This window comes from Heteronotia binoei, chromosome 1, assembly GCF_032191835.1.
Source record: "Heteronotia binoei isolate CCM8104 ecotype False Entrance Well chromosome 1, APGP_CSIRO_Hbin_v1, whole genome shotgun sequence".
Lineage (NCBI taxonomy): Eukaryota > Metazoa > Chordata > Lepidosauria > Squamata > Gekkonidae > Heteronotia > Heteronotia binoei.
Window position 1 is genome coordinate 16,356,983 of NC_083223.1, and position 15,268 is coordinate 16,372,250.

Below are 15,268 nucleotides of genomic sequence, written 5' to 3' on the forward strand. Positions count from 1 at the left end.
AGGCGGCTGGAATGACCCCGCTCGAGGACTTCTTTTCTCAGAGATTTGGGCACATAAATTTTCCCTTTGTGGAACCAGAGTCCCCCTTCCCCCTTTTCGAGGCCATCGGGTCGATCTTGCCCCTCTAGCTCCGCTTCTGCCGCGAAGCGTTCCTTCTGCTGCGGATCGGGGGCCCCGGTTTGCTTCCCTGAACGGGTGGTTACCCCCCCCCCCCGCGATGGCAGAGGGGGGAATGAGAGAGTCGATTACTTCTTCCCTCTGGCTCTCGTGCTGGGGCATGCGTGATAGTGCGTCGGCCAAGAAATTTTTGGTACCTGGGATGTGCTTTAGCACGAAGTCAAATTTGGCGAAAAATCCCGCCCACCTGATCTGTTTTGCGGTCAGTTTGCGGCGGCCGGTGAGGGCCTCCAGGTTCTTGTGATCCGTCCAAATTTCGAAGGGGACTCGAGCCTCTTCTAGCCAGGATCTCCATGTTTTGAGAGCAAACATGACCGCAAATGCCTCTTTGTCCCACACTGACCAGTTTCTCTGCTCATTGGAAAATTTGTGGGAGATGTAAGCGCAGGGACGGAGTCCCCCCCCCTCATTTCTTTGCATCAATATGGCTCCTACGGCGACATCGGAGGCGTCGCATTGCACCACGAAGGGCTTCAGTTCATTAGGGTGAGCTAGTACCGGTTCGGAGGTGAAAAGTTGTTTGAGCTCATTAAAAGCTTGGTGGCACTCCGGCGTCCATGTTAGGTGCGCGCCGGGTTTTTTCGCCTCGTCCCCTTTTCCTTTTGTTTTGAGGAGTTCAGTGAGGGGGAGCATTACCCGGGCGAACCCCTTAATGAACCCGCGGTAAAAATTTGCGAACCCGAGAAATGATTGGAGCTGCCGTCGGGTTCGAGGAGGCTCCCAGTCTAGGACCGCTTGGATTTTTGCGGGGTCCATCGCTAGTTCCTCCCCAGACACCCAGAACCCAAGGTAATCTAGTTCCGTCTTGTGGAACTCACATTTTGACACTTTAGCATACAATTTGTTTCGGCATAGGGTTGCTAGCACTTTTCTCACCAATGGTACATGCGATTCAAGGTCTTTTGAGTAAATAATGATGTCATCCAGGTACACCACCACCCCCTTGTACAGAAATTCTCTTAACACTTCATTGATAAAGTTCATGAACACCCCCGGCGCTCCCTGAAGTCCAAAAGGCATCATTAAGTACTCGAATTGTCCCATAGGCGTGTTGAATGCCGTCTTCCACTCATCCCCCTCTTTAATCCGCACGCGAAAGTACGCGTCGCGGAGGTTGAGCTTGGTGAAGATTTTACCCTCGGCCACTGTGCTCAATAGGTCTTTTATCAGCGGGATCGGGTAAGCATTTGACATGGAAATCCCGTTTAGCCCGCAAAAATCTGTGCAAAGCCTCAAACTACCGTCCTTCTTCTTGCGGAATAGGACTGGTGCTGCGTGGGGGGCCGTGGCTGGCCGGATGAACCCACGCTTCAAATTTTTGTCAATGAATTTTCTCAGTTCCGCTTTCTCCGCCCAACCCATCGAGTAGAGTTTTGCCTTGGGCAGCTCTTGCCCCGGGATTAGTTCGATGGCACAATCGGTTGGGCGGTGCGGAGGAAGCTCGTCCGCCTCTCGCTCACTAAAAGCTTTTCTCAAGTCTCTGTACTCCCTGGGGATCGCCCCTATCTCCTCAAGAGTGAGGCAGAGTCTTTCGCTCTGGGGAGGGGCCTTAGGACCCCACTCGGTTCTCCAGTGGTGGTGCTCACACCGCCAGTCGGGGAATCGCACAATCTGTTCCGCCCATCGAATGTCCGGTTGGTGCCGGGCGAGCCACCCTGCTCCCACCACCACGTCAAATGAAGACGAAGGGGCTATAACGAAAGTCTCTATCCCCCAGTGATTGTCCGTCCCTACGGGGGTCGCCTGGGTCTCCAAAGTACAGGGCTCCCCCCTCATGATGGACCCGTCCATCTGCTCGAATTGGATGGGGTGGGGCAGGGGGGACGAGGCCAGTCCTAGCGCCTCTACTAGGCGCGGGGTGATAATGTCTCAAGTGCACCCTGAGTCAATCAGGGCGCGGGCGTGCATAAACCGCTTAAGGTTGGGGTTCAGTAGGGTGACCGCCATGAACAACAGCCCCCCGGTAATTCTCACCGTCAGTAGTGCCGGCGTTTCCCGGACCTGCTTTGCGGCACCGATTAAAGCAGGTCGCTGTCGTTTCCCGCCGACTCTTGGTCCCAGGACTCCTCACTGGATTCCTCTATGGTGGTAACATCCTTGTCAATAGCCATGGAAGTGGCGACGGTGCCCCGACTGGGCTCCTTGGTGCAACCGCCTTTCTTCTTCTGCACGGTGGTTGCCGGCTTGGGTTGAGTAGGGGTCGGTGTCTGCCTCACCGGACAGTTGGCGGCTAGGTGGTTCGGGTCCCCACACCTAAAGCACTTGCGGACCACGGCGGTGGGGGTCGAGGTCGCGGGGGGTCGCTTCCCTTCAGGTTTACCGGACGCGGGGCTCGGCTTCCCCCCTCTCTTGCCTTGCTGCTGACGCCACATCCCGACGTGTTGGAGGTCGGTTTCCACCTCTCCCGCCAGCTGGATCCATCCTACCAAGGTATCAGGCCGCCCTTGGTGGTAACACCGGGCAAGGATGTTCGCGTTCAGCCCATTCTTGAACGCGGTGTACTTCATCACCTCGTTCCAGCCCCTGGCCGCCGCGCAGTGGCCCATGAACTCGGTGGCATACTCGCGCGTCGTGCGGTTCCCTTGCTCGATCCTCTGCAGCGCCTCGATGGCCTTTTCCTCCCGTAAGGGGTCCCCGTACTGACGGAGCATTGCTTGGAGGAAGTCGGCCACCGTGGCCAGCTCGGGCTTTCTTCCTGTGTACAGCCCCACGTACCACTTCCGCGCCGGTCCTCTCAGTTTGGAGGCGATGTGGTCGACATGGCTCGCTTCGGTGGGGTAGCCCGCTCCCCAGTGCGTGAAAAACGTGTTGCACTGGATGGTGAAGTACTGTTATAATGTCAGAACTGGAACTCATAGATTTGGGACTTTAACAGGAAAGATTTTATGGGAGAGAGCATACCATGGGGGAATTATTTTTATCTTCTTATGGGAATGTTTGAACCAAGTCACATTGTGACATGTCCAGTCACAGAACTTGGACTGAAGGTTCTTGGGTTGGTAGAAGATGGTGGACATTGCGTTGTTCCTACCCCTCAGCTCAGTGAAGAAATCAAGGAAGAACCTCGTCTGCCAGAGGAGCCTCTTTGGGTCTGGTGAAGCTTCCACATTTAGCAGAACAAAGCGGAAGGACACAACTTGATATTTGTGTAAGCTTCTGTGTTTACTCCTGGAGGGCGTGTGTGTGTGCTGGTTGAGAACCGCAGCTGCAAGGGTGGTTGGGAGGCTGGCAACCCTGTCTGAGGCATGTTGAGAGAAGTGTCTCTGAGGTGGTTTGTATATATATAACCATATATTCTATATGGTTAATAAGCGTAATGGTTTCCAGTAAGTCCATAAGCATAATAGTTCCTTAAACAGACTAAGCCACACTGCTGTCGTTCTCACTTCCCACTTAGGATGGTAAACTACAAGCTGAACTTCTCAACCTGCCACCCTGCTAGTAACTTCCACGTAAAGCAGATTTCTCTCACACTCTGCAGGGGTGGGCAACAGTAGCTCTCCAGATTTTTTTGCCTACAACTCCCATCATCCCCAGCCAGCATGACCAATGGCTGGGGCTGATGGGAGTTGTAGGCAAAAAAAACATCTGGAGAGCTACCATTGGCCACCCCTGCATAGCACCCCACTCAAGCTTCTTCCTACACACACACACCTGAGAGAGACAGAGAGACAGACTGACAGAGAGAATAACAAACCTTTCAGCTCCATTCAGAGTTCAGCCCTTTCTATCACACAGTCTCTCTCTGAACTGAACTGAACTCTCTGAACTCTACATCCTCAGGTACAACTACCTTGCAATCATAACTTGCAACATACATTTAAAATGGCAAGTTAAAAACATAGAAATAAAACACATGCACAATATTTACATGGCAAAACACCACAAGCTCTCGGTGTCTCTCTGTCTCTCTCTTTCTCACTCCAAAACAAGCTGAATGCTGCCATGGAAAGGCTGTGGCTTGCCGTCTCTTCACCCCAACACAGACTTGCATGCCATTAAGTTTTATGGGGCATGTAACATGTTACAAGACTATAGCACTGTGTAGACGGCTTTATACTTCCTTGTTAGGGTTGTCAGCCTCCAGGTGGTAAAGAAATATACAAAAACACTGCGTTAAAATTAATATTCCATGTATTTTATACACTTGCCTAAGTTCAGAGCTTCTTCCACAAACTATAGGAAAGGAAAGGTCCCCTGTGCAAGCACCAGTCGTTTCCAACTCTGGAGTGACATTGCTTTCACAACGCTTTCATGGCCGACTTTTTTACGGGGTGGTTTGCCATTGCCTTCCCCAGTCATCTACGCTTTCCCCCAGCAAGCTGGGTCCTCATTTTACTGACCTCGGAAGGATGGAAGGCTGAGTCAACCTCGAGCCAGCTACCTGAAAACCCAGCTTCCACCGGGGATCGAACTCAGGTTGTGAGCAGAGCTTAGGACTGCAGTACTGCAGCTTTAACACTCTGCACCACGGGGCTCTTTCCACAAACTATACAGTCGCACAAAATGCCCAATATACATTTTGAAGAAATATAATAAATGTTACAACCCTAAGTAAGTATTTACTTGAATCTTTATAGTACCATCAATGTATGAGGAAACAAATTCCAAAACAGGCAACGTTTCCCGCTATTACAATTGATCTCCAGGTTACAGAGATCAGGCCACCTGGAGAAAATGGCTGCTTTGGAAGGTGGAGTCTGTGGGATTAGACCCCATGGAAGACCTGCCCCGCCCCTCCCCAAACCCCGCCCTCCTCAGGCTCCACCCCCAAAATCCCCAGGTATTTCCCAACACAGAGCTGAGAGCCCTATTCGTTGTCGCTGTTTAACTGTTAGCCATAGTTATCATCAGGCCTCATTTTGGGCAGGAGCTCACTGGAGCAGAGCTCCGAACCTCTGAATTTTATTGTGCGCTTTTTCTTAACCCCCCCCCACCTTTGCTTCTGGGCTCCATTATTCAACCCCCCATGAGAATTTTACTGAACTCTAAGATCTGACAAACTTTCTAATATTTTCCCCCATTACAAAAAGGGGGAGGGGGTAACAAAACGTCTAAAGCAGACAGATGGAAATCTTCCTCGTGCCACTGTGGCCACAGAGGAGAAAGTCATTTCAAAAGTATGATGGGAGGAAGTTTTTATGATGACCATTATAATTCAAGAAGCATTTTAAGGTCGATGTTGAGCTGATATAATTTAGTCCACCTTCCGGTGATACAGGGGTGTGTGGCATATGCAAATAAGTTAGAAGAAGGAGAAGACTGCAGATTTATACCCCGCCCTTCTCTCTGAATCAGAGACTCAGAGCGGCTCACCATCTCCTATATCCTTCCCCCCACAACAGACACCCTGTGAGGTGAGTGGGGCTGAGAGGGCTCTCACAGCAGCTGCCCTTTCAAGGACCACTCTGCGAGAGCTATGGCTGACCCAAGGCCATTCCAGCAGCTGCAAGTGGAGGAGTGGGGAATCAAACCCGGTTCTCCCAGATAAGAGAGCTATGGCTGACCCAAGGCCATTCCAGCAGCTGCAAGTGGAGGAGTGGGGAATCAAACCCCGTTCTCCCAGATAAGAGAACTATGGCTGACCCAAGGCCATTCCAGCAGCTGCAAGTGGAGGAGTGGGGAATCAAACCCGGTTCTCCCAGATAAGAGAGCTATGGCTGACCCAAGGCCATTCCAGCAGCTGCAAGTGGAGGAGTGGGGAATCAAACCCGGTTCTCCCAGATAAGAGAGCTATGGCTGACCCAAGGCCATTCCAGCAGCTGCAAGTGGAGGAGTGGGGAATCAAACCCGGTTCTCCCAGATCAGAGTCCTCACACTTAACCACTACACCAAACTGGCTCTCCAGTTATGCACATGAGTTGTGCTAATGAGCTCCAGCACCTCTTTTTCTATGAAATGACCCCTCGTTATCCTTTGTAACTTTAAAAGATTGCTTTGGTTTCTCTTATTTGTGCCGCTTTGGAGACATACGGGCAATGAAATTTCAAGAGAGAGCACTACTTGTTTAGCACACCAGACTCCTGCATTGTTGCCTAACGTTTGTAAAAGATTTACACTTTGCTTTGTAGGTAGAGGATATTTCATGCACCTGAACACCACGGAAGGAAATTCAGGAGAATCGGCTGTTTTGGAGTCCCGCATCCTCTACCCAAAAAGAGCAGTGAAGTGTCTACAGTTTTTTTACAAGTTCGACGGAAGTCAGCAAGATCAACTCATAATCTGGATTAAAAAAGACGATGGAACCGGAAATGTTAGGAAAATGGAGAAGCTGCAAAGGTTTTATGGTGAGCATTAGAATTCGGCGTCCTCATCATTATTATACCCTGGATGTCTAACTTTTCATCTATACATGTCCTAATGGGTGGAGCTCTCCTTTCAGTTTCCAGTTTTGCATGTTAGCTGAAGTTGTTGGTGGTTGGAGTGGTCTCCTTGCAAATAAATGGAGGATGCTTTGAGCCAGTTTGTCTCTGCTGAATGGACCTGAGAACTGGTGACTGAGTGAGCACTCCAATCAGGGACCCCACAGCCAAAGGGGCACATTACACTGCTGAACTCAAACCTAGTTCTACTGCAGATCAACATGGCTACCATCGGAAACAACTCAGGGAGAATATTATGTCAAAGGCTGCATCCATGCACATGATCCACGCGGGCAAACCCAGTTGGAAATGATGTTGTAGCACAGGGGTAGCAGTGTTTTCCAACCACAAGTCAGAGCACAGTCATATCGGTCCCACGCAAACTCCGGGAAAGAAGAACAGAATCACCCTGGCCTTGATCATCCGGGCAAGCCAATCTTTTCAGTTCTCAAAAGTTAAACAGGGCTGACACTGGCAAGTACTTGGATGGGAGACCTCCAAGGAATACCAGGGCCGGGATGCAGAGGCAGCCAATAGAAGCACTCTCTGAATGGCCAAGCCCCCAGTAGGGGTCGCCAAAAGTCCCCAATGACTTCCAGGCACACACGCACACACAAACAGGCAGGGCCAGTGCGTGGCAGTAGGCACTTGCCTAGGACGCCACCTGGCCTAGGGGGAGCCAGTGGGTGCCCGCTCTCCGACACGTGACTCTGGCTCCCGACCACTGCCGCCTCGTCCTTTCCCATCACCAAGTTGCCCTCGGCAAAGCCAAGCCGCCCCCCTCTCCTCCATGTGTGACTTGGGCTCTCACCTCATCCTCTCCTGCCATCCTCCTTCCTGGCCCGGCCAGTAAGCAATTATTCTCACAGTTTTTTATAACTTATCACATTTTTTGGAAAAATTAAATTTAAAAATCAGCAAATTAAAAATGTGAAAAAGTTTGGCACTCTTCATTTCCCCCACATTTTTTTTTTTAATAATGAGGGGGGCACGAGTGTGTGACTCTCCTAGGGTGCCAGAAAGCCTAGTAGCAGCCCTGCACATGGGTGCTTTCACACTCATTAAACAATGCCCTTTCAACCCACTTTCAATGCGCTTTGTAACTGGATTTTGCTGTGTGAAATGGTAAGCTCCACTTGCTGAAGTGGCATGCGTGAAAGAGCCCCCCTCCAAAAAAATACTTACCAACCCCCTCCCCAATAGAATCTATTTAATGCCTTTTATTGGACCAACCAAATTAGCACAAAAATCTGTGCCCGCTTTTGAGCTCACCAGAACTCTTCGTCATGCTCGACGTCACAAAACAATGGAAATACGTTTGCCAGAATTCACTGGAATATACGCCCAAGTAAGTGGGCACAGGATTGCACCCATAACCTCTGTATCTCCAGGACTGCTCTGGTGAAGCCAGGGCTTTTTTTTGGTAGAAAAAGCCCAGCAGGAACTCATTTACATATTAGGCCACACCCCCTGATGTCGCCATTGTTTTTGTGCAGGGCTTTTGTGTAGAAAAAGCCCAGCAGGAACTCATTTACACATTAGGCCACACACCCCTGATGTCGCCATTGTTTTGCATTGTTCTACACAAAACCCCAGCAGAAACTCATTTGCAAATTAGGCCACACCCCCTGACACCAAGTCAGCTGGAACTGCATTACTGTGCATTCCTGCTTTTTTTTAAAAAAGCCCTGGGTGAAGCCAAATAAAGACTCTCAAGTGCCACTGAAGTGACTTATGATTTTTTGGTGTTGTTGAAATCAATCAGTCTTTATTGCATTAGCAGCAAAATGCCATAGCAACCGACCACCAGACCTAACAATTAAAAAAATCCTCAATAAAACATTCAATACAACAACGGAATGATATTAATCATGATAAAATTTACGCTGAATTATCAATAAAATTTATCCAATGACATCCTAAGAAAACAACCCACGGTGGTAAAAAGAAGAGTAGTTAATATATCTCAGTTAAAGTAGGAGATAAATTTATTTCTTCCCTACTTTATGCAGACGACCCCTTGTTAATTTCTCATACCCAAATTGACCTTAGAGACATTTTAGCCAATATTGCAAAGACAATCTATTGTGTGTTGTTGAAATCTCACCGTTTCCCCTCTTTGTTCACAGCGGATGAAGAACAGCACTGGAAGTTGGCAACTGTCCCCTTCAGCAGCCAGACCAAATTCCGCTACGTCTTCCACGGCATCAGAGAAGACCCTGGCAACTCTACTGGCGGGATTAGCATTGATGACATCAGTCTGACCGAGACTCAGTGCCCCACAGGGGTTTGGCAGATCTCCAACTTTACCGCCCTTTCTGGCAGTGCTTCCCAAGGTGACTACATCTCCAGCCCCTTGTTCTACAGCTCGGAAGGTTACTGCTTTGTGCTGAGGCTGTATCCCTACGGCGTGGCCAACTCCAGCGGCAACTACTTGGGTATCCGTTTTGCTCTGTGCAGCAGCCAGAACGATGGGGGTCTAGAGTGGCCGGCGGGGAACAGGCAAGTGACGTTCACCATCGTGGATCAAGATCCCGATATCACCCAAAGGATGTCGGCAAGCAGGGTCTTCATGACAGATCCCAACCAATTAAGCGGTAAGTTGTAGGGCACACTTTATCAGACGATGAAATGGGGTATAATGAGTAGGCAAAATAGTACCAAGCTAGAATCTTTGGCAAAAGAGTACAATTAACAAACTGAAAGAACAACCAGTTTGGTTTAGATGCCATGTGTTGTGTTGGAAAACAGCAAAATCAGTGATCATGTCCAAGGGTGGAATTGTAGCAGAGCTCCTTAGCATATTAGGCCACACACCCCTGATGTAACCAGTCCTCCAAGAGCTTACAAAAAAGAGCCTTGTAAGCTCTTGGGGGATTGGCTACTTTGAGGGAGGGGGTGGCCTAATATGCAAAGGAGCTCCTGCTAGAATTCCACCCCTGATCATGTCAGAATTGAAGAGTGATGGGGAGTGTGTCACAAGCAATAAATGCAGAGTTTGCTAATTGCTGTATAGCTACTCAAGGCTGAGTTAAACTGAGAACATGTTTTTCTCAGAGGTGTTCCTGTCCCACCTAATTTACTTTTTAACTTGTAGCATACATTACAAACATCATTCCGATACAGGCTACATGGGAGCAGAATCCTTCTTTTTTAGAGGAACTGGAATATAATATCTCCATTATGTGGGATCTCCATGTGTCAACGTCAAGTCCCATTTCTCCCTGAAAGTAGAAATGGGACTTCTCTGCTGATCGGTAGTTTGAATGCGTCTGGCTAGGCTTCTCTCCTCCCTCCCCTCGCGAGGATCCCTTCCCACAACAGCTGTTTTTCAACTGCACAAAATGCATTGCAACTATCTTTTTTTCAAAGACACGCACTGAAATTGTCATTCTCCAGGAAATGCTCCGGCTTCCCCACGCACTCTCTTTCAAAAGTTTAACTTCATCCTTCAACTTGCCCTGTAATAAAAGAGCATCATCCAGATTCAACTCTCTCTTTTTAAAAAAGTTTTGGAAGGGGCCGCTCTTCTTTCTTGGAAAGTGATCCGTCATCAACAATAACACTAATAACGGGAGGGAGGGAAGGGTTGCAGGAGGCGTGGAAAGCAAGAAAGCCCTCCCCACCGCCCGAGTTCCGAATCCAAGCCTTTCCCTTCGCCATCCATCTACAAATGAGTAGACAGTACTTACTTTGATGCACCAAGGACCCGATTCACTATAAGGCAGCTTCATACGTTCATATGTTTTTTGTTCCAAGTTTCATAATCATTTGTAATTCAGCAGTTTCCGTCTCCATTCTGTTCTTGAAGTTCCTTTTCACGCATCCCCATCTAGCAGCTGTTCCCCAGTTGTACACACCCCATCGAAAGATGAGTTGGAGATGAACTAAATAGACAACAGATGATTGTGCATTCATGAACACCCCAGAAATGTTTTCTTATTTAAAAAGTCAAAGTTGGTTTAATTTTTTTTTTTTAAAAAAAAGACCAGACCACACACTCTGTGATTGACACGCAGCTCTAATCTGAATGGTCAACCATGGAAGAAATGTGGTTGTAGATGGATCAGGGTGGGAGTATGATTGAAAATTGCAATCACAAAATGTATGGAGTAATTTAGGGGGGTGTCCAAACCATGGCAGCCTGCCGGTCTGACCACAGCCAACGTCTGAATAGGTTTAAATCATGTTTTTCAGTATAAGGCAGCTTCATGTGATTGTAGCGTGTGTGTGGACTGATGCATCCCATCCAAAATCTGTGCAGCATGATGTAAACCTTAAATTCCCATGCAAAAGAGTTGACCCCCCCCCCCCAAAGCACACGGTTTATGCATTAATCCATTTCAACCTTTTTTTGCATAGCGGATGGCCGACTTCTTTGGAATAAACCCTCTGTTATAGGAACTTTTGATCCTTCATATAATCGCCACATAGGCCCATATTATGGCTGGAACAGCATCCTGCATCGCAGAGAACTGCTACGGAGGAGTTTCCTTAAAGACGACGCTCTGATCATCTTTGTGACCTTCGAAGGTAGAGTGGCATGCGCCTCTGCTGATCGCCCTCCCTAGAAAACACAGGGCTAAGGTTGCCAGGGGAGGCCCGGAACTGTTGGTGGTCTTAGCTATGGAGCACGAGAGGCAGCTGGTCTGGGCTCCCGTCCTCGGGGGGCCCATGCTCAACAACCAGGGCTCTTTTTTTTGAGCTGGAACGCGCAGAAACGCCATTCCAGCTGGTTTGGCATCAGGGTATGTCCTAATATGCAAATGAGTTTTTGCTGGGCTTTTCTACAGAAAAAGCCCCATGTGAAACAATGGTGATGCCAGGGGTGTGGCCTAATATGCAAATGAGTCCCAGCTGGGCTTTTCCTACAGAAATAGCTCTGCCAACAACTCTATAGCCCGTCGGTCCATCACTGCCATTGCTTCTGGAGGTGTAATTCAGGCAGCTGTACAGTGGTCGGGGGGGGGGGGGGGGGGAGGGAGAAGTGGCCTGATTTCTCCCTGGCCAGCTGCACCCAGTGGTTTTGCAGACCCATTCTTTTCCCAAGGGTCCCAGGATCATTAAGACTGTCACAGCCTCGAACAACAGATTGGTTGCAGAATGAGACCTAGGGTCACCAGGCCCCAGGTCCTACCCCGGTTTCAGGGGTTCCTCTCTGCTGTGGACCAGTTGGCTGGCAGAGGAAACCCATCCCCTAACCAGGGACGATTGCAGAGGAAGAAAAGGTAAAGGACAAGAGTCGTTACCAACCCATGGGGTGACGTCATACCATGACGTTTTCTTGGCAGACTTTTTATGGGGTGGCGTGCCCTTGCCTTCCCCATCATCTATGCTTTACCCCCAGCAAGCTGGGGACTCATTTCACTGACCTCAGAAGGATGGAAGGCTGAGTCAACCTCGAGCCGGCTACCTGAACCCAGCTTCTGCCAGGATCAAAATCAGGTCGTAAGCAGAGCTTGGATTGCAGTACTGGAGCTTACCACTCTGTGCCATGGGGTGCCTGCACAGGAAACCCCTCCTCTAAGAAGAAGAAGATATTGGATTTATATCCCGCCCTCCACTCCGAAGAGTCTCAGAGCGGCTCACAATCTCCTTTCCCTTCCTCCCCCACAACAGACACCCTGTGAGGTAGATGAAGATATTGGATTTATATCCCGCCCTCCACTCCGAAGAGTCTCAGAGCGGCTCACAATCTCCTTTCCCTTCCTCCCCCACAACAGGCACCCTGTGAGGTGGGTGGGGCTGGAGAGGGCTCTCACAGCAGCTGCCCTTTCAAGGACAACCTCTGCCAGAGCTACGGCTGACCCAAGGCCATGCCGGCAGGTGCAAGTGGAGGAGTGGGGAATCAAACCCGGTTCTCCCAGATAAGAGTCCGCACACTTAACCACTACACCAAACTGGCTCTCTAAATAGGGACAATGTGCAGGGATGCTCTGGTATTTGGGCAAACTCTATGGTTTTGAGGTCCAAATACCATAGAGTCCCTGTGTGACATCCTCACTCACCTCCAGAACGCCCCTCAAATCCCTCCCTGGCAACCCTAATAGGACCAGCAGCTGTGAGAAAGTCTGCATTTCTTTTACCCACTTTCCCTACACTTGATATTTATGGAACTTCCTCCCCTGCCTCCCCCCACCCTGTTCTAAATACATATCTTCTATCTTTTTTGAACTCCCTCAAGTGAAAAAGTGAGAAACGCCAACCCCAAGTCTCCTTGGTCACCTCCTACCCTGAAATCCTGCTTCCCCTTCTTAAATGTGTGCAGGGCTTTTTTTGTAGCAGGAGCTCCTTTGCATATTAGGCCGCACCCCCTGATGTAGCCAATCCTCCTGGAGCTTGCAGTAGGCCCTGTAAGCTCTTGGAGGATTGGCTACATCGGGGTGAGGTGGGGTGGGGCGTAATATGCAAAGGAATTCCTGCTACAAAAAAAGCCCTGTGTGTATGTGAGTGTGTGTTGGCTGACGGTGGTTATTCAGTCATAAGAAAAAGGCACGGTGCACATGCCTGTATGCAGGGCTTCTCTTTTTTTGTAGCAGGAACTCCTTTGCATATTCAGCCACACCTCCCTGACATAGCCAATCCTCCAAGAGCTTACAGGACTCTCAGTACAGGGCCTACTGTTAGCTCCAGGAGGATTGGCTACATCAGGGGGGTGCGGCCTAATATGCAAAGGAACTTCTGCTAAAATTCCACCCCTGTAGCCAATCCTCCAAGAGCTTTCAGGGCTCTTAGTACAGGGCCTACTGTAAGCTCCAGGAGGATTGGCTACATCAGGGGCGTGTGGCCTAATACGCAAAGGAGTTCCTGCTACAAATAAAGCCCAGCTTGTAGGGATGTGTGTCTTTATTGCTGATGCTCAACTACCATGGCTGAAGCCTGTCATTCAGAGCCGATTCTGAGGCTTACCATCCGTGTAAAGGAGTTCCTGCAATGAAAAAAGCCCTGATGCATTTTATTTCAGTATTTAATATGCGGTGCAGAAAAAAAGAAAGGTATGGAGGAAAGAAAAAGGAAGAATAAGATAAGAATGATGACATGCTGTTTTCCTTCTCTTTTCCTTGCATTTCTAGTTGTTGAAGAGCCAGGGAGTATTTTGTAGCTCGACTTCATACGTTTGCAGAGTTCTTCATAAGCGAGCTGGCATCTCTACGACTTCTTGAAGGTTTGAACGCTGCCTTCTAGCACAATGAGATTCATGGATTCGTCGCTTGCTCATTCTGTGTCTTTTCTTGATAAGAGAAAAAAAAAATCAATATGCTTTGATTTAGGTGCTGTTTTTCTGGTGTTCAAAGCTCCATTTCAATCCAACTATACCTTATGCTAGCGCTGTCTGTAGCAAAACTTCAGATTTTATATGAAGATAACATACATTCTGTACCAAGGAAATATCATTTACGTGACCTGAATAAATTGTAACAATTGAGCGCTTTGCATGTCTTCAGTCCATCTGTGTAACTTTACCTCCTTTGAAGACCCTGGGTTGGAGTCCAACTGCTCCCAGTTATGGATGATGATGATATTAGATTTATATCCCCCCTCCACTCCGAAGAGACTCAGAGCGGCTCACAATCTCCTTTCCCTTCCTCCCCCACAACAGGCACCCTGTGAGGTAGATGAAGATATTGGATTTATATCCCGCCCTCCACTCCGAAGAGTCTCAGAGCGGCTCACAATCTCCTTTCCCTTCCTCCCCCACAACAGGCACCCTGTGAGGTAGATGAAGATATTGGATTTATATCCCGCCCTCCACTCCGAAGAGTCTCAGAGCGGCTCACAATCTCCTTTACCTTCCTCCCCCACAACAGACACCCTGTGAGGTAGATGAAGATATTGGATGTATATCCCGCCCTCCACTCCGAAGAGTCTCAGAGCGGCTCACAATCTCCTTTACCTTCCTCCCCCACAAGAGACACCCTGTGAGGTAGATAAAGATATGGGATTTATATCCCGCCCTCCACTCCGAAGAGTCTCAGAGCGGCTCACAATCTCCTTTACCTTCCTCCCCCACAACAGACACCCTGTGAGGTAGATGAAGATACTGGATTTATATCCCGCCCTCCACTCCGAAGAGTCTCAGAGCGGCTCACAATCTCCTTTACCTTCCTCCCCCACAACAGACACCCTGTGAGGTAGATGAAGATATTGGATTTATATCCCGCCCTCCACTCCGAAGAGTCTCAGAGCGGCTCACAATCTCCTTTACCTTCCTCCCCCACAACAGACACCCTGTGAGGTAGATGAAGATATTGGATGTATATCCCGCCCTCCACTCCGAAGAGTCTCAGAGCGGCTCACAATCTCCTTTACCTTCCTCCCCCACAAGAGACACCCTGTGAGGTAGATAAAGATATGGGATTTATATCCCGCCCTCCACTCCGAAGAGTCTCAGAGCGGCTCACAATCTCCTTTACCTTCCTCCCCCACAACAGACACCCTGTGAGGTAGATGAAGATACTGGATTTATATCCCGCCCTCCACTCCGAAGAGTCTCAGAGCGGCTCACAATCTCCTTTACCTTCCTCCCCCACAACAGACACCCTGTGAGGTAGATGAAGATATTGGATTTATATCCCGCCCTCCACTCCGAAGAGTCTCAGAGCGGCTCACAATCTCCTTTCCCTTCCTCCCCCACAACAGACTCCCTGTGAGGTGGGTGGGGCTGCAGAGGGCTCTCACAGCAGCTGCCCTTTCAAGGACAACCTCTGCCAGGGCTATGGCTGACCCAA

General features: G+C 49.2%; 1 protein-coding gene across 1 annotated transcript in view; it reads left to right on the forward strand.

Moving 5' to 3' along the window:
- LOC132585879 (meprin A subunit alpha-like) overlaps positions 1 to 13,641 on the forward strand; it is a 33,746-nt gene extending 20,105 nt beyond the window's left edge. Inside the window, exons 10-13 of the mRNA XM_060257760.1 lie at positions 6,249 to 6,464; positions 8,669 to 9,136; positions 10,902 to 11,072; positions 13,613 to 13,641. Of these exons, the coding sequence (XP_060113743.1) occupies positions 6,249 to 6,464; positions 8,669 to 9,136; positions 10,902 to 11,072; positions 13,613 to 13,641 (884 nt within the window). The remainder of the gene's footprint in view (positions 1 to 6,248; positions 6,465 to 8,668; positions 9,137 to 10,901; positions 11,073 to 13,612) is intronic.
- The last annotated feature ends 1,627 nt before the right edge of the window (positions 13,642 to 15,268 follow it).